Here is a 19,554-nt window from a genome sequence, read left to right on the forward strand (position 1 = left end):
CCATTCGCTTCAAAATCACAGGACCTTTGACAAATTAATTATAGCTGCAACAATCAATCAATTAGCAGTCACCTATTAAATCCATTGGTAACTATTTCATTAATGAAATAATTGTTTTTTTTTCTTTTAATTTCTTTAAAGAAAAAGTCTGAATTCTTCAATATCAGCTTTTTAAACGCAAATATTTTTCTTGTTTTATTAATTCCTGTATGACCTTACATTGAATACCTTTGGGTTGTGGACAAAACGAGACATTTGAGGATGTCCTCCAGAGCTTCAGGAAACACTGACAGACATTGTTTTCAAAAATTATTTTCACATTACAGCTTATAGACCAAACAACTAAACAAATGATCTAAAAAATGAATTTACTAAAAACGCAATAAAACAATGTAACGCCGTTACTCTTTCTAACTTAAGTACATTGTGTTCAACAATTAGGATAAAATTTGAGTGAAACGTGCATGTGCAGTGTCATTGTTTTCATCCGTTCTAATGCACATGAAGCGAGAAGCATGGCGCCGACCGAGGAGGAGGGCGAATGTTGTGCATCAACCAACGCAGTAGGGCTGGACCCGAATATCGGAATATTCGGTCGTTGTGGAGGTGTCCACACAGCAATTTAGAGATTCGAATATTCGCCCGCCGCCCACCACTAACCTCTTCCCCCGCTGCCACCCCCCAATGGTGAAAACTGTGACTGTTATCCTAAACTGGCAATAGCAGCCAAGTGCTACCTGTGCGTCACGACCACTTCCAGCCCGTCGGTCCGAATATTCACCCGCCGCTATACAATGCTCTGTGGGGTTTAATAGTATTCTGCCTTATTAAGATAATACGTAATAAAAACTTGTGTGACAGAATGTCTGGAGCAGGACAAAGCCTGGATCAGATAGCAGTCTAACCCTGAAGGGATCCCAGATTCTCAGACAACAATGGAGCCATAGGTTGCAGTCAGAAAGCCCTTCGTTACCATCTGAGACTCACAGGTGTCAGAAGTCTGCAGACAGACAGGACAGATGATCCAGCAGCCTTTGTTCAATCAAAGGACTCTGGAGGTCAAGTCTATTTAGGCAGTGAGACGGCTTCTGTGACTGCACATCAGGCTTACAATACGCACCGGCATGAATGGAAAATGATTCCACCGGCCAAGGAAACTCTGCAAAGCGCTCACGTCAAGATACATATTTCTTGTTTTAGCTGCACTTTGTGTCTCCACTGACTTCTACCGTCAGCTTGTGGCTTATCAGTCATGTGTGCATGAAGTAGAGTAAGAGTGCCAGGTTACCAAATGTTAACAGCAGGGCTCCAACATTTGCTGTTCGTATTAATGCACCAGTGCAAATGTTGCTATGACAACAATATCAAGATAGTTTGCACATAGTTGCCAGCCTGCCTCTGGCTAAATCCATTTCTAAAATGAAGGTGGACCACAGCCAGGATATTTTTTATTATTTTTACCCTAACAGCTATTTATTTTGCAGCTGCACCACAACTTATTTGTCCTTTAATTAAAAGCGGCCACAAAATCGGCTGCAGTTTAGAGCTCTGTGACACAAATTCAATCCAATCCAAACACACTTTTAACAGCTTAGTGAAGGTGAAAATCATCCTTACTTCATGCATCACTGCAAAGAATAAATGATGGATCAACAAGTTTGCAGCTAATCGCAGCTTTTCTGACAAATATTGCAGTTTGATTTGTGATATAATTCTTTAAGTCCTGCCTTAGTGTAATACTCACTGTGTAACAGATATAAAACAAGTGAAGCAGCATCACTACATGAAATACCATCCAAATGTGACAGTCAGACAAGGAGGACGGCAAGAATTTGTAAAATCACTGACAACAATTTAAACCTTTGCTCAGATATGCTGCCTTACATATATTCTGAATCGCAGCCTTTGAAATTTGCTAACTGCATTCAGCCCCACCAGAATCGTTGTAATTTACACTACAAATCATATATAACCATGACAAGGCGTAAGATATAGCGCTCCAAGTGAAATGCATTTTTTGTAAATTTGTGAACTTTAAAAAGAAAAAGAAAAAGAAAGCTCTATTAAATTTCTTTACATCTATATCAAACAAAGTGCACATTTGCCCAACCATTCAGATTTACCTTTAAGCTTGACTCGTAGTCGGTGTTGACTTTAAACATGAGCCCCAGTCTCAGATGAATCTCTTTAGCTCTTGAGAAACTGGGGTCGATGTAAAGCACCTCCTGGAATGCCTTGATTGCACTGGAAATAAACACAGAAAAGGATATATTTAACACGATTTATACAAATATTCAATAAAAAAGAAATATGATCCATGTTGCTGCAGTAATAGTATTCTCTCCTCAATCTACTGCAACTAAATTAGCTGACTTTTAATCAGCTGGAATCAGATAGTTTCACCAGCACTGACTCGGTATTACTCAAGACTTCATTGATGATAGCATGGGGATACTTTAGACATGAATGACTTTAAATACTATAGCTACCAGTGTAAGTGCCACCACAAAGTTTTAAAAAGTGGATTTAAATCTTATCTTTGCAACCATCTATAATATACATCTATATAATCCAGCCAGATGTTGAAAATGTGCAAATGCAATTATTTCCATAAGCTGAGGCTGAAATGATGCAAAAAAAAGACCCAGAATTAGCCTTTAGCAACTGTGTTTGTTGATAAATAGCATGTTTTTCCTGACTCAGAATAGGGCTTTGTGAAGAAAGCAAGCTTGATCAGTGCATGTACAGTAAAAGCAATGAATCATAGTTGTTTTATTTGATAGAAATCTGTGTATTTCCTGTTAATTCTGACCACTTCATGAGTAAAAATGTTTACTGAGCTACGGTAAATCCAATCCCAATTAAGAAAACTAGTTGGAAAAAAAAAAATACATTCCAAAAAAAAAATCAATTCTTGTCACTTTGGCACAAGTGATTTTCCTTTGGTTCTGTCTAAAACCTCTCCAGAGGGTGCCAAAAATACCGCTCTGTAGAAAAAAAACCTTGGATAGTTGTTTTTTGCTTTGTTTTTGCATTTTCTCTGTTTTGTAATTGCATGAATTATTGAGGATTTTTTTTTGAGAATGCTTTAACTCTATGGCCAGGGACGATGGATAAAAATCAAGCTTATAGAAAAATATAGAAATGTTTAATTATTGCACATGTATTTGTATTTACATGCATTACTAAAACACAAAATAAAATAAAAAAAACTCCATTGCTCAACCACATAGGCCTTATAGAAGACATTCATATGCGTTAGCTGCAATTGCGGGGCTGCAGGAGGGAAAACCTAGATTTGCATGTAGTCTATGAAATGCAAAATGACAGCAATAAGGCTTGTGATGTGCTCAGGTAATCATAGATATAAGTGTCTGCTCAAGTATAATTCATCAGCAAATTATGAGCTCACATGGAACATGACTGAATAGAAAAAAAAAGAAAAATTCATTTATTTAAAGTACAATGCAGCCTTTAGGATTAAGACAGTGATTTCCCTGCACATGTCGTAGTTCAGGTTTGTTTTTGTTTTTTCCAGTGCTACAGATACTGATGTACACTGGTGTCTGCAAACCCAGATGCCAGTCTAGTCTACTGTCTAGACAACTATGGGCCCAGAGCTAAAGAATCAGTACTGCTATTATGGTTTCTACATACTTTTCTTTTCCCATAAAAGGCATCTTTCCTATAATGATACCAAACAGGGCTCCAATAACAGTGTTCTCTTTATCCCAAACTGATCATATGAACACCTCTGACCCTGCAGAAGTTCATGTGAGGTCATATCAGCACAGTTATTTGTTGCAGTGCCAAAAACTGAGGCAGCTGTGACTGAATAAATGGATCTGAACTGTAACTGATAGCAGAATAACAACATTTCATAATGGCACTGACGAAGACATTATATTTAATGTGGATCAGCAACACCATGGTTGATACCTGCTCCTCATATTCTGGTGTATCAGACGGGTGCATTGATAGAGTGATGTAATGAAATATGATCTGAGATGGTATGTTTGATTAAAGGGATGCTTCTGGTTCTTTGAAGTGGGGTTGTATGAGGTGTTTATCTGCAGTCAGAGTTTGACCTAAAGTCGATGGCAGTTCGCACAAGCCCAATTTGGAGAAGCAGAGAGGACAGCTGGCAGCGAAACTAAACTATGTACTGAAGCTTTTTACAGGCTCAGGACAGACCTTTGGGGTGACGACATAGGCAATGAGTCTGTGTCACCATATTGGATAAAAATGTATGCATTTACTGGGTATTTCTGTCCATTTCATAAACAAAAATTAAACCTCAATTAACAAAACTGATTAGAAAATTAGTTTTTGTTGGATTTTCTTATCATTTTGGCAGTGGTGATTTTCCTTTGGTGCCAGCTAAAATCCCTCTAGAGGACACCAAAACTATTTTAGTAACCTACACAGACTTCCACTTTAAAAAATAAAGTACAAGCTATATTTAGATTACTGTCACTGCTTTACCTTGCTCTCAGACAGTTCTTTCCTTTGGCACTACATTTTCTGTACAACCATTCTGTCAGTGCACCCATACTGCTGGAGCTCAAATCAGCACAACTTATCTGCAGCGTGATATTGAGCACGATACGTTTACATGTAGGAACACAAGACGGTAGACAAAATGTAGCGTCAAAAGAAAGGGCTGTCTCACCGTAAGGTAAAGCAGCGAAAATATTGTAAATATAGCATGCAGTGGGTGGACCTCTGTTTAGGTGGCTAAAATAAATTTTGCTGCAGTTAATTACTCTGCTTCTCCAAACTCAGAGGTGTGCAATCCACCATCTACCATGTGTAATGCACAGACTGTAGATAAAGCACCTCATACAACTTGACATGAAAGAAACTGAACTATCCCCTTGACAGATTCATGACTGACTCTGCACTTTTCGCTGACCTACAGTCACAAGACGATAAGCTTTATGTTGTGATGTACTTCACATTTTAAATGGAACATTTAATGTCCCAAAATACCAACCGCATACCAACACTCGAGACGCCAACTGACTCTAGTAAAATCCCTTTCAGACATGAGACATGGAACACTGCTGTGTTCAACAACATGTTAAAGTGATGGCATTTTGTCATTCAAGACCCTTTCCCACAGGCGTCACCTTTCCATTAATGTTCCTCACAGTTGTATTCACATAAACCACCACACTGCTGGAGAGCACCACAGGACCCACAGCATTCATGCGAGACCAGTTCAGTCACCAAGTGATGTAAAAATGCAAAATAATGCAATGACAGACTAAAAATTAAACCGACAGCAGCTGATCAAAGTGTCCAAATAACCAACAGCCTAGTTTATTTCTGTTTTCTTAAAAAGTAAAACTACAAGTTCAGGAATCAACCTGAGGACGGCTGTGATGTGACAAAACATTAAACTGCAGCTGATGATGAAACTGACTCTCCACCGTTTTGTTATTATTTATTTTGCTGGGAAAAAAAACAAAACGTAAGTATTATTGAACGTCAAAAATCAGACAGTTACATTTCTTTCTAAATAAAACTGTCTTGCTGATCATAAACAACACAGCCAACAGGAAGTAGAGAGCACATTCACCCGACAACAGCCAAGCATTACCGGATTGACACTCATTAGCTGTCGTACAGCTAAATGAATGTGGAGGTGAGTTATATTGCCTGAAGGATCAAGTCCCCAAAATATTTCACAGCTTGTGAAGAATAGTAGCTCGTTGGTGAAGCTTTATTGTGTCATTTGTTAGTTGTGTCTTCAGAGTTTATCTTCACATGAATGAAAGAGCGGAGGTGCTGTCATGTTAGTCGATTATTTTCCCTCCCTCACAATACTGAAACAGTCCGCAGAGACAAAAGCATATTAAAGTAAAAAAACAAACAAGTTTCCAATTGAAGCCACTCACTGTGTAGCTATGACAACAATGGCAACTGCATGTCAGCATGAAGCCTTCTCCTGCATGAAGCGGCAGAGCTCGCTGCTGACTGTGTGCATCGCACGCACGCGCACACAGCTGAACTCATTGCCCCCAGCTCCCCCCTCCCCCATCACCCTCCCACTGGTTTATCTGGTCCCTCCCTCTCTCCCTCCCCTCACTGTTCTGCCTTCACCCTCTCCTCCCTCAATCCGGACTGAAGCTCTTCTGTAACACACAGCAAAAAGGCAGCCAGAGGATGAACTCGTCTCTCCGCTAGAGACCGACCAATATGTTTTGTTTTGAGGTTTTTTTTCTTTAGTTTTTTCTAGGGTCTGTGGCGATTATTGGCAAACAAGAAAGGCCAATAACTGATATTTGGAACCACTATGCAATAAATGTAATGTCTTAGCAGCATGTGGAAGCAGGAACTGGTCATTCATAACTAGTCATTCATTATTATAGTTGCCCATCAATAGGCAACCATAGACTAATCTTGCCCGTGTGTGTGCATCATTTTTTTGTTGTTGTTGTTTTTTTTTGTCTGTTAACAGTCTAGCGTTTTACAGGAGAGGAGTTTCAACCTGAAACTTCATATATGACCTCGGTATGGTCCCTTCTCAGAGTGACTGGATTTTGGGGTCAGTACATGCATTGGTGATGCTACAGAGGTCAAAACTCACATTTCCCAAAAGAGCTCTGTATGACTGAAAATGTACAAAAAGACATAAGTTTAGGATACTAACTTAGGAAGACATTCAAGGCCTAAAAACTAGTGATGTAACATATGACCTTCAGACAAAGGTCAAGGTCATAAAGGTCTAATTGGGCAACTTAAATTATCACAACTGTTAAAACCGTTATAACTTGGAAAAGGTGTAAGATAAACACATAGTTTTTTTTTATTACAATCAGATAGGAACCCATACTGGTGATATGAAGTTTGACCTTGGATGAAATGTCAAGGTCATACATCTTAGGTTCTTAGCCGTAGACGTAAATTACAGCAAAACGCTTCCCCTTCATGCAAAATATTGGTGTTACATGATAGACTAAGCTCTTGTAACATTATGTATCATTTTAAGACAAAATCGAGGCAAGTTCATCCTCAAGTAAGCGCACAATAAAACACAGAATCAGGTAAACATGCATACATTGGGAAACTACGTCCCTCTACTGAGGGCTCTCTAGATGACAAGGGTGACGATAACCAAATATGTAAAATAGAAACAGGAGTGATTAAATTATCTTCTCTGTTGGATGTGGTTCCATGTGGGATCGACTGAGATTCATCAGTTTGTCTCCTGCAGTTACGTCTGCTGTTCTTCCTTTTTATTACTATTACACTGTTCCATCACTTTCATTGCTCACTAAGGCCCATATCATAAAGCATTATTGATTATTTTTTTCCAGACTCTGTTTCAGGTTAATCTGTGGCTGCCTTCTACTTAGCCGCTAGCCGTTAGCATAGCCTTAGCCACTGTCCCTTTTCCACCAAGCTGGTTCCAGTGCTAGTTCGGAGCCAGAGCCTGACTTAGCACCCATTCTTTGTGTTTCTACCACCTAAGCACCAGCTCCAGCCTCTCAGAACTGGTGCTTAGCAAGCACCAACTCTCTGCTGGGCCAGAGCTAAGAATACAGTATGTCAGGGGCTGGGGGAGGGGCTACTGGGACCACCGAGACAGATGGAAACACGGAATGAGACACACAAGCGGTATTTGTGTCGTTTTCACCAGGACGTCCCTGGTCTGATCGCAGATGTATTGGAATGAATCCCAGGACACACGGTGGAAAACAGCACTTTTATAACTTCAGTCTTTTCGTGAAAAACGGAGCACACCTGCATGCACTGTTTATTCCGCTCATAGAAAAGACTTGGACTCATCTTGGACAAATCTGACATTAGAATGCCCTAGTTTACTCTTCCTAAAGTCATTTTTGGTCACACAACTGTCTGAGCACCGAGGCCACCAACAGCAGCTATGTGGGGCGTTCAGGGAACATCGTAAATTGTAGTGTCTATCGATAAGAAAATGTTCAGCAAGTCATATGTTTTGCCTGTGACAAGGTGAGAAGCGTGGACACATGAGACAGTTGGTCGCACCATTAAAAAAAAAAAAGTGGAGTCCTGTGTGGACTTCTGTATGGCACGAGCGTTGTTCTGTAAATGGCTACATATACAATGACATATGGCGTGGCTCCTTGCCAATGGAAACGCAAACAGCTTCTTAGGAGGTTCGAGATTTGAACCACCTAAGCATTGGCACGAGCACCAGCAACAAAGTAGCAACTGGTTCTTCTTGGTGGAAAAGGGGTATGTGAGAGGAGCTAACTTCCTGGTTTGTGTTTCTCGTTTAGTTTTTGCAGTCACTGCTTAAGAGACATGTCTGAGATCACAGAGTGACAACAGGCAGAGAGAGGAGGCTGCATCCGACCTGAAGTATCGATGAACGTCAACAAAAATACAGATGCCGATAATCGGAAAGTCCTAGTTTAGTCAAGCAATCTGTCAACACATTGAAGAGAATTTATATTTGATCCAAGTATATTCAACTGATTTCTTTTAAGAATATGTGTATTTTGTAATCCTTAAAAAAATGTTTACATCAAAATAACTAAGAGCAGTAGCCTATTTTAACAGTACACAACTGGTAAAATGGGACATTAACAAAACTTGTGTTTTCAGAATGACACAAGGAGTATAGAATTGAATCTTATTACATTACATAATTCCATATCTTTACAAAATAATTTAAAATTAAGTTTGAAAAAGAGTTTTTACATTTTTTTAAGTTTAACTGTTTTAATGTCCGAACACCGTGTGAAGTGTCCCACTTTCATGACATCATATCAATGTGAACTTTTTTCCTTCTTAAATTGCATTTAAAGCAACATATTACTTTACTGATTCCTTGAAAAAAATACTTCAAGCCTAACTGTCCCAATTTGCGAGCAGTTCCATTTTAATCATTTTTAACTCATCATGTGGATGCTGTTTGGTAATCATTTGAGATTTTGTGGCACAGAATCATATTTATAACCTGATGTTTTCTTGTTGTGGAATAAATTCTGCAGTGACTAGGAAGCAAACAATTATTTGCTTTCTTTCTTTTTTTTTAACCATCACAAACCTGCACGGGCGGGCAAGAAAAGCTGGGTCAGTGTCTGTCTGGGTTTAGCCCTGTGAAGTAACATTCACCATTTGACAGCTCAGCATTCCTTTGGGCCTCGGGCTCAAGTTGACGTAATCCATCCTCGAGGGCCGGTCATGACATCCTCCCTTCCCCCACTAACACATTCCCACCGGCCTTGCAGGCCGCTCACACACCCTCATTTGAAAAGCTGGCACAGCCATGGCTGCCATTCACCGTGAATGAGGCCTGACTCTGCAGCCCTGCGACCTCTGCAAAGACCAACAGCGTCAGAAAGCACCCAGTTTCCCTGCAGGCTACAGCCACATAAATGCGTTTTTATGTTCAAACACATAACTTCTGCTACGTTTACTCCCAACACTAGTCGTTTTAGAGCCTCTAAAACAGAGACTTTGGGAAAAGCTCCTGACCCCGTTTTAGTCTAAAAAGCATGGGGTCATCTTGATGGGCACAAACTGAGACTTGTAGAAGCAATGACACTCAAACCCATGTTCACTTGACTGGTTTCAAATGTCATTACATGGCGTTCCTGGATTTGTCACGCTCCTGTCATGTGATTAACTGAAAACAGATAATCAATTACAGTCGCTGTTTACCTGGTTGACTATGTTGGCATCTGTGTGCAGTAAAGAACATCTGTGGACGTACTTTTCTCTATTGCTGTCCGTCCTCAATGACATTTCCGGCAACTAAGTAACCAAACCCTGCATCACATTTACACCTGCTCCTGCGAAATAAGATCATTACTGAAATTGTGCTAAAACGCCTGTCTGGACAGAGACTGTTTCGTATTAGTTTGAATATAGCTTAGTTGGGAAAGTAAAACACGCAACTTTATGAAAATATCCTCTGATGCTGTGCGAGCAACAACACCTCAGTTATGACAAGCATGTCACAATCATATAAATCTTTTGTACTAATAAAGGGCTGAAGACGATTATGAAGCCTGTCTGAGAAACAGAGAGATGGGCCTCACTGCACACACTGTAGTCCCACACTGGCTTCTAAGTTAAAGTTACTCAGTGGCAGTAGGATTAGAGCATCTCCCAGAGGTGACTGGGTACTGCAGGTCAGAAGGAAAGCCTTTGGTCAAACTGCTTTCTTGGTAAAAGAAAATTAAATTCAGTACCACAAACATTACACTCAGAAAATTTTACAGTGTTTACAATTACCCTAAAGCTCTCTACAAAGAAAGCAAAAGTGTTACCACCAATTATTTCCTTGTATTTACTATATTTATCCTACTGATTCTGTTTATTATCCCACACGGATGGACACGGAAGGACTGTGTTGTTGTGTGTTGTATAACTGTTGTTCTGTGGGTTTTGTGGTCAATCTATCCAGCAACAAAACATGTAAATTAGCTGCTGGCCAACTCTGGTGCAATTACTTTTAATTGTGCGCTGTTGCTGCAAAACTAAACAAAATACATTTTTTTAAAAAAAATGTAAATCGCATAATTAAAAGCAAACATTCAGCTGCACAATCCTCTTGAGAAACTGACTCACTCCTGGGTAATGGTCCCAGGACACCCAATGTTAAAATACAGGATGTTATTGGAACAAATCTTTTCATTTTTTAGATCATCCCCACAAACAGCAGGTCAGAGTTGGTGACATTATGAAATTCTGGCCGCTGGTAGAGCTTTAGTCCTATGAACACATCAGCAGGGTCTTTCTTTACAGCTTAAAAGCAGAAATCCAGGTCATCCAGTCATAGGCATGTAAAAATGAACAGCATGGTTTTATAGCTTCAAATTAAGAAAAATATCAAAGTAATGTTGTGTTGTGGTCGATTATGAAAGCAATAAAGTGACTGGGTCCACAGGTAGCAGGCAAAGACAGATAATATCAGTGCAGCTGCAGCAGCCTGACATATTGGAAAGACTATCTTCTATTCCTACAGCTCCGGCAGCAGGGTTCATCCGAGGACATTTGAGTGGTAAGTGCAGCGGTTACTCTAAGATCTGCCCACATAAAACAAGATGACTGCTCCCACATGAAATTTGTCTGTCTCCCTCTCATGCACTAAATGTCAGAGCTTCTGTGCAAATCAACACCTGCATCCCATTGTAGACAACCACAAAAATACAAACAAGCAGGAGGAAACACAAAATAACAGCATCCATACCAACGAGAAAGCGCAGCATGAATGTCAGAAATTTGGACATAACATTAACAAAAGTCTTGCTGACTCACTGTCACTAATGACTGTCACAATTAAATGAAATGTTGCTGTCGATATTTATAATAATTACACCTGGGCTTTCTTATTGTGACAAATGTGAAATTTTCCTATAGAAAAACAGCATGTAAGTCATTTAAATTCGGAGAAGTGTAGTTAGCAATAGCATTAAAGATCTCACAGCCCATTTAGCTGTTGCTTTGGTTTTCACGCATACAGGTTTCTTATTATGCTATCTTGTGAGTTTGTCTCTGCTATCCACTGCTGTCCACTTCACTTAGCCTGGTTCTGCCAAAGGTCTTTTATTGTTAAAAGGGGGTTCTTCCTCTCCACTGTTGCAAATGGAGTGCTCATGTATAGTTTTGTACGGTCTAATTTTTAAGTTAGTCAGGTAAATCTTTATCTTTACAAATACTTAACCTTTTATATCGTTAATTTAAGTAACAGTATGTCAATGTAAATGACAATATGTGTTTAATAAACACACTCAACATGAATCTATGACAGCTCTAGAGTCTAAAGAAGGTGCCTGTTAGAAAACAAGGCGAGCTGATGCTAAGATAGTTGCTAAGCTAAAGCTGTGGTTAATATCCTGAGATAAAATGATCACATAAATGTCCTTATCTACCGAAGGTGAGAAAGCAACTGTGTACTGACAACATTTACCTTCTAACAGATGTAATTAGACTTTTGTTTAACCACCATTTGTTTACAAAAAAACCCATAAAACTGACAGAAACTTTGCATATAATAAAACAGGGAAGCACTTACCACTGAAATGCGTTGTAATGGAAGTAAACCATGCCAAGGCCGTATAAAAAGGCAGCATTCTAGAAGAAAAAAAAAAGGAAGTGTTGGAAAACGGTTAGAAAACAGCAACACAGACACCCTTCAGTCTATTCAAATGTTTATAGTACACATATTAGCAAGAAGCTAAAAGCTAGCCCTGTGCTTTCATTTCATTGTGTACAACCACATAAAATTAGACTTGTGTGTATTTCAAACTTCAACATAAAACTGCCGTTTTTTTCTGCATCCCCTTCTTATTTGACCCTATTCAGTCAACCACACCAGTCCAGCAGTGGCCAATGAAAGCCCAGCTTTGGCCTCCAACTTCAGGCGAAATACGTCACATCACTGCTGCAACTGAGGCTGCCTCACACTATTATCTAGCAGAGGGTGGGACTTCACACCATCACTTCACTGTGGAAATCTGTAATCCCGAGGAGCCCAGAGCTGTCAGGTCTGATCACAATGAAACTCTCAGCACCTCCGTTTAATGGGCATTCCAAACAGTAAAACATCAAACCAAACGTGCCTGTTCATCCGCATGGAGAGGACAGGCTGGACGCCATCGGATCACAGATGATTGGACAATTTAGCTCCAGGCCAAGAGCACAAACTGAAGGCAATCTGAGCTGTGGCAAGTATTATTAATTGTCCGACCAATTAGAATTTGGTCGAATTAGAGCATATCAAAAGGGAAACAGCACTCCATCAACAGACTTCAAGAATTAATCCATTATTTTTGGCAGCAGGAGGAAAACACTACCCAGGGTCGGCTCCAAACTAATTAACATCACGTCAAAGAAATCTTCATTGTGGTTGGATCTTTTTCGAATGAATGGACAAAAAGTTGAGTAAAAAAAAAGTATCACAGCTCAAAAAGCAACATGGCAGAGTAAAAACAGCCTTTTAACTTATCCCTCCATAGTGGTTATGCTGCAATCACCAGTTAATACTAGCTGCATATGCTGATTGTAAAGTGTGTACCACAGGAACTCTGGTATATAGCAGCTCTAATGTGACAGCCAGGACAATCATATCAATGCGCATACAAACCCTGTATGTGTTTAGTGTTACTCCCATTATAAACATGTGTCACAGCAGAACTTCAGAATTAAAAAAAAAACAAAAAAACAACCATGATCTTTATTAGCGTGTGAATGGTCACCACAAAGATAGCATGTGTCAGTCAGGGAGGTGAGAAGAGCAGTTATAGGCTGAAACCGACAGTATGGGTTTTTTATAGTGAGGAACGTATAGAGAAGTACCGTCCAACCCTGCCATCCCCTTTTGCTTTGTAGATTCTTTTTTTTTCTTTTAGCAAGTTTTAGGTTGTTGTCTAGCTGAGCTGAATTTCACTTGTATCGTTTTCATCCACTATTATAACTATAAGTGTTTAGTGGAAAAAAGCTCTAAAAAATGTCTTTGTGCTACATTCTCTGCACCAAGCAGCAGACAGACACAATGAGAGAGGAGCTGGTGACCATAGTTGGGTATTTAACAGCTAAAGAGCCAAACATTTCCCTCAGGAGATGGTAGAGACCAAAAATGGAGGTAAAAAAAAAAAAAAAAGAATGTGTATTGGTCTTACAGTCACCAAAAGACCAGAAAAACAACTCCAAATTAAGTATGTTGTTCTGTAAGCACTGTATGTATAAATGAGCAGCTATTTGACGACAAGCCTAAAATATTAGCCTGAAAGGTGAAATGCATCTATAGCGTGTAGTAGGGTTGTCAAAAATATTGATACCTCGATACTAAATCAATGCTAAAGCTGGTATCGAGCAGCGATATTTAGTTCCCGTGGTATCGATACTTTTCCGTCTCTCGCGGCCAGAGTGCTGCTGTGTACAGCAGTCTGACGGAAATCAGTAGAAGAAGAAGCCGCAGCTTGGAGGGAAACAGCGCTGTCCGACCAGACCAGAAAAACTTTGCTAACTAAAATGGCAACAGCAAGTTCACTGCTTGTTTTAGTTGAAAATAAAAAAAAGGCAAAAGTGCAGTCTGGAAATACTCTAGTACATGACCAACGAGTCGGGAGAGGCGGCAAACTGATAAGCAGTGCTTCAAGGCGACAGCCACCAAGTCAGCAACACGACATCTGAAAGACAGACAGCCCAAAATCTAAGACGAAATAAAACAGGTTGGTAAATAATATAAATAGTGTACTACTAAACATACATCTGGTCACACCAACAAACGTTTATTCATTTAAATTTTTTTTAAAATCTCCACTAGCATTGAGGTAAAGCTAGCGGTTTGCTGCTGTAGCAGTACATATATATTAACGTCCACAGCGGCTCTTTTAGCGTATTTTCCTCCATTGTACACATAAAACGTAATGTTATTATTACCACTATGAGGCTTTTAGCAAGCGCACGGAGAAACGGAAAATTGGAGTACATAGACTGATAACTTATCTCATCCCACATTAAATGTAAAAGCTGACTTCCACCACAAATGCACTGAACATTTTCTACCAGAGTTCAAGTTAAACCAGGATAAAAGGTGAATAAGCTAAAGTTGTTGGTGCAATCAGGGGTTTTTTCTTTAAAGTGACATCATGATTTGTAATTTTGTGCACATTGCTTATTTTCCTTCTAGTGCCAAACTGAGGATGAAGAAGACCAATCATCCACAAGCAGAATCCTTCCAGCCTACATGACCTGCTTCATTTCATCAGCAACAACGACCATGTCTGGTGTGCCCTTAAAAAAAAAAAAAACAAGTTCTCTCTCTTCTGCTTACGTGTGAAACTGTGTTCCAAAACAATTCTGTTTACAGTATTTCATGCACACTTTAAGACTGTTTACAATTCTTTGTTTACACTATTACAGAAGCATTTTGACAAAAGGAGTGGTATTTGTTATATTCTACCTCAAGAATGTTCAATAAAAAGGTGATTTTTTTTCCTTCATGGTATCAAAATCAGTATCGAGTATTGAGTTTTTTCCCAGTATCAAAATCGAGTTTCAAATTTCAGTATCGTACTTTGGTATCCAGACGGCCATTATTGCCAGTTTAGGAGGGGGAATTACTTTGCCTTTCTTTTGACTGTCAAACTGCACTTCATAAATTTGCTGCAAGTTAAAACTGCATTTAAATTTTGCGTTGCATGTGTGAAGATAATGCCCACATGCTGAGCAAGGGTGCATCGAGACAAGGCGGCAGCAAAAATCTAACAAGTTTATGTCATGTCACACTGCAAGATGGGTCCTAACAATGTGTCAGATTGCACAATATTAGTTTTGAGGCATTTCAAATTGTACAATGAATGCCTATTGAACTGTTGCACTGCAATCAAATATTTAAGAACCTTGATCAAAAACCAACAACATGCATGCTGCTGTACTCATATTGGTTTAAAATTGTGAACCTACAGTTCGATTGTTATATTAAATTTTACACTGGTCATTGCTGGACATGTCTCATAATTCTGCATTTCCATTTTGGGCTGATGACCACAGATTTTGCTGCATTATTCTCACAACTGTCAACGTTCATGTTTGATAACCCAATGCTGTGAAAAACAGCCTTTAGCTTTAAAGCCACAGTATTTCCAGACTGACTCTTCTCTCTCCACAGACATCAAAAACCCAGTTTAAAGCTGTGTCAAACTCTGCAGGAAGAGCAGGAAAGCGTGCAATTATTTTTTTTTTTACATGCAAATTAAATTCTGTTGCAATATTTCTAGCTGGCAACATTTGATTTCATTACATCAAAGGCCATCAGCTCTCACAACTGTTCTGTACAACTGCAGATCAAATGACACATTCTTGAAATAATGTGTTTTGCTGTGCCTGCATTTGTTAAAACGAGTTACCACCTCAACATGGAACAGAATCATTAAAGACCATAGAATCCAACTTGACAGATTTGTAACCAGCAATCCAAAAAAATCCCTGCAAACCATATAGGCTGCACTGTTAAACTTAATATGGAATAGAAACAGCAGGTTTTCGAGGCACTTATTTACTGCTTAATGGTTAACCAATCAAGTATGTGTTAGTATCATTCTTTATGTGCCTCCTGTTACTAATGTGTCACAAGTGAAGTCTCCAACAAGCCAAATTATCCATCAGCCACTCATGCATCTGTGATGTTCCACTGCTCTCAGTACTTGTAGTGTCTCTCTGGCACTGTTAGTTCTACAAAATTCTTCTTGTTTGCACTTTAGTCAAGAGTATTAGTGCACAAAGGCAGTAGAGAGTCAAACAGACCAAAATCACTCTACAGAGGACCCACACACTCACAAGGTCAGTGTTGGGTGAGCTACTTAGAAAGTGTAGTGAGCTAAACTAGCAGTTACTCCACATTAAATGACACTTCACTACACTTCCTGCTGCTGTCAGACCCTACAACCACCACTGCTCCTAGTAGACAGCACACTGAAACACAGTAATGCTTCATTTTGGTGCAATACCAACATATTCAAACCTGTGGATTATGAATATTTAGAACATTTAAAAACTGTGGAACACAATTGTTTGTACATATACAAGAATCTGTGCTGTATCAGTCTTCTTTTTTTTTTTTTTTACTAACAAACAAATCTGTGTCACAATAGTTCTACTCTAACTGTACGTCTACTCCTGAAACAATCTGTGCAACATTGTTATTTCCACATCCAGAGGAATTTGGATAACCTGAACTAGTTCTTATGTATATTTTTACTTTTCTATAGATACTTCCTAAATTTTTGCACCATCTCCTTTGCTGCTGTTACTTCAAATTTCTGCACTGTAGGATTAATATTGGCTTACTGCATCACATCGTACAAAGCTACCCCCAGAGAAATATTGCAAGCTAACCTACACCAACATTGGTGGGTTATTTCTTTGCATTTCATTCTACTTATTTGTTGCCTACATATACTGAAAAACATGCATCCAGCTAGTGATTAGCTGTTGACAAGCTCCAAGCTGGTGTTTACAGACTGCACGGTGGTGGCATCATGAATAGATGCTTCATTTTATTTATTTGGTATTTAAACCCCTGCTATGCTTATTGCTTTAAAAATGTATGGATGATTCAACACTACTTGATCATAAAGGAGCTACACTACAGAAAAGTTATTTAATCCAGAAAACTGCATGTTATCATTAATTCAATTTAATTCGAATTCAAATAACTTTGTCCCCTAAGGGCAATCCAAAAACATATTAGGCTACTTAATAAATTAATAATTAAGCATTAGGCTACTCAGAAATGTGAACTAGTACTGTCGAACACTGCACAAGGTCATCATGAACTTCTAACATCTGCTCAAAACACCTGAGTAATCCAAAAATATTATTGCCAGAATAAAAGAGAACGAAAATGGTAGAAGATCAATATTCATGTGCAGTAACATTTCCTTTCACCTGCACATTAAAAGAGCACAAGTGGGTCCCGTCAACTTGGAATCTGATCAAGAGCTACTTTAATGCAAAAAGGCATCCTGGGTAAATCCCAGCAAACAGTGCCTGTAAAGAAGTTTTTCTTGTTAGATGTGCTACATGTGTGTAGCGTTGTGTAAACTCACCTTCCAGTAGTCTGACTGTAAACTGAAGTACCTCTGGTATGCAGATAATGCTGAGAAAATGGAGAGATGAATAGAAGAACATGATGCAGAAAGAGGGAAAGACACAAAAGGAGACGAGAAATAGTTAGTGGCTTAAGATATGATAACATTTCCCAGCTGGAAAGATTCCATGACAAGCACAAATGTTCTAATCCCTAGTCAGCATTTTACAGCAATATAAAATAACCACAGTGCACATCAAATGATGGACAAACTGGATATCAGTTGATCCTTATCCACAGATTTAGGAGTAATTGAGAAGTAGAAAAACGAACAGGCAGGACTTTACACATGAGACTCTCACCTTTTGGATAGTCCTCCAGCAGGAGGTTGAAGTGGCCGAGCTGGCAGAAAATGTCAGGGTCCACTTTCCCCTCTGCTTTCAGGACGAGGGCCTCATAGCAGCTAACAGCCTGAACGGAAGAGCAGTGAAGAGTTTAAAGGGTGCAAAAGATGAACGCTGAGTTAGATGTTTGGTAGATCCTACGTGCATTACACAAAAATGATGAAGTTAAACATTACCAATGGGACAAGCACAATTTGATTAACACTTCTTCCCAATGCTTGTTGCAGCAGTTTAGCTTTACTAGTGTTGACGGTCTGACACAGCTGACTCGTATACTACCAGAGGAGAGCGTTTACAGTCCGTCCAGAGCTGCTTTGCATAGTACCAGCTGTGTGCCCAAATATGGACCTTGTAAGTCAGTATTTAAACAACGGCTAAACAAATTAGCCGTTGTGGTTCGTACTGCAGCCGCTAAAGAGAAATGATGGGCAAATGTGACTGTGTGAGGATTTGTGGGTGAAACAAAGTCAGCAAAACAATTGCATGCAACATGTCACTGGAAAAGGCAGAAAAAGAAGTTAAAAGGGGTCATTATGTGCTAAACAGAGCAGTGGCTTCAACATATGGCCATCTTGTTGAGGTCTGCAATCACTTGAATAAGGTACACAACATTTTCGATGTTCTAAAAGCAAAGAATTCAGTTGTATGTTTATTACAAGAGTGAATTTAAAATCAGACATTTTCTCCATTTGTAAGTCACAATGTCAAGTTTGTGTATGTTTCTTTGACTGATGCACTCAGGTTGTCAGTATGACATCAGAAGATGATCATGTCTCTGCACAGAGACGTTGCAAAAACACAAATTTAGGTATGTGATTGGAGCAGTGGGTGATGATCATTCAAGAACCTAAAGTCTGGCTGGCAATGCCAGGCAATACAGAATGCTTCTCATATTTGTTTTGAGGAACTGAATGAATTCTGCATTTAACACAAGCACCATAAAAATAGCACACAGTGATCGGCAGCACCAAATACAGTATGCCACAAAAGTGAGTTGCAGACATTTCTGCAAATATTTTATTATATCTTATATCTTATATTCATGGGACAACAGTGAAGAGATGGCACTTTGCTACGATGTAAAGTAGTCAGTGTAGAGCTTGTGTAACAATGGAAATTTACTGTCCCCTCAAAATAACTCAATACAGTCTTTAATGTCTAAACCACTGGCAACAAACGTGAATACACCCCGAAGTCAAAATGTCTAAATTGGGCCCAATTAGCCATTTTCCCTCCCCAGTGTCACGTGACTCGTTAGTGTTACAAGGTCTCAGGTGTGAATGGGGAGCAGGTGAGTTAAATGTGGAGTTATCGCTCTCACGCTCTTGCTATACAAACTGTAGCTGCAAGTGCACGACCAATGAAAGCCTCATATGATTAACTGTGCGGGTTTGTAAAACAGACAAAAACTTTTACAGAATTTAGCTAGCTTCACACTTGATATTCTGACCCAGCGTTTTGTCTGAAATTTCCATCCATCATCTATACGCCGCTTAATCCTCACTAGGGTCGTGGGGGGCTGGAGCCTATCCTAGCTGACATCGGGTGAAGGCAGGGGACACCCTGGACAGATCACCAGTCTATCACAGGGCTACACTTAGAGACAGACAA

At 39.4% G+C, this 19,554-nt stretch overlaps 1 protein-coding gene across 2 annotated transcripts in view; it reads right to left on the reverse strand.

Moving 5' to 3' along the window:
• Window positions 1–19,554, reverse strand: part of kdm6a (lysine (K)-specific demethylase 6A) — a 58,219-nt gene that overhangs the window by 34,477 nt on the left and 4,188 nt on the right. For both annotated transcript variants that reach the window (XM_008279949.1, XM_008279948.1), the window contains exons 3-6: window positions 17,902–18,010; window positions 17,559–17,608; window positions 12,020–12,078; window positions 2,124–2,244 (exon numbers count right to left, since the gene is read on the reverse strand). In XM_008279949.1, the coding sequence (XP_008278171.1) occupies window positions 2,124–2,244; window positions 12,020–12,078; window positions 17,559–17,608; window positions 17,902–18,010 (339 nt within the window). The remainder of the gene's footprint in view (window positions 1–2,123; window positions 2,245–12,019; window positions 12,079–17,558; window positions 17,609–17,901; window positions 18,011–19,554) is intronic.

The sequence above is a fragment of the Stegastes partitus genome, unplaced genomic scaffold (genome assembly GCF_000690725.1).
Source record: "Stegastes partitus isolate 25-593 unplaced genomic scaffold, Stegastes_partitus-1.0.2 Scaffold177, whole genome shotgun sequence".
Lineage (NCBI taxonomy): Eukaryota > Metazoa > Chordata > Actinopteri > Pomacentridae > Stegastes > Stegastes partitus.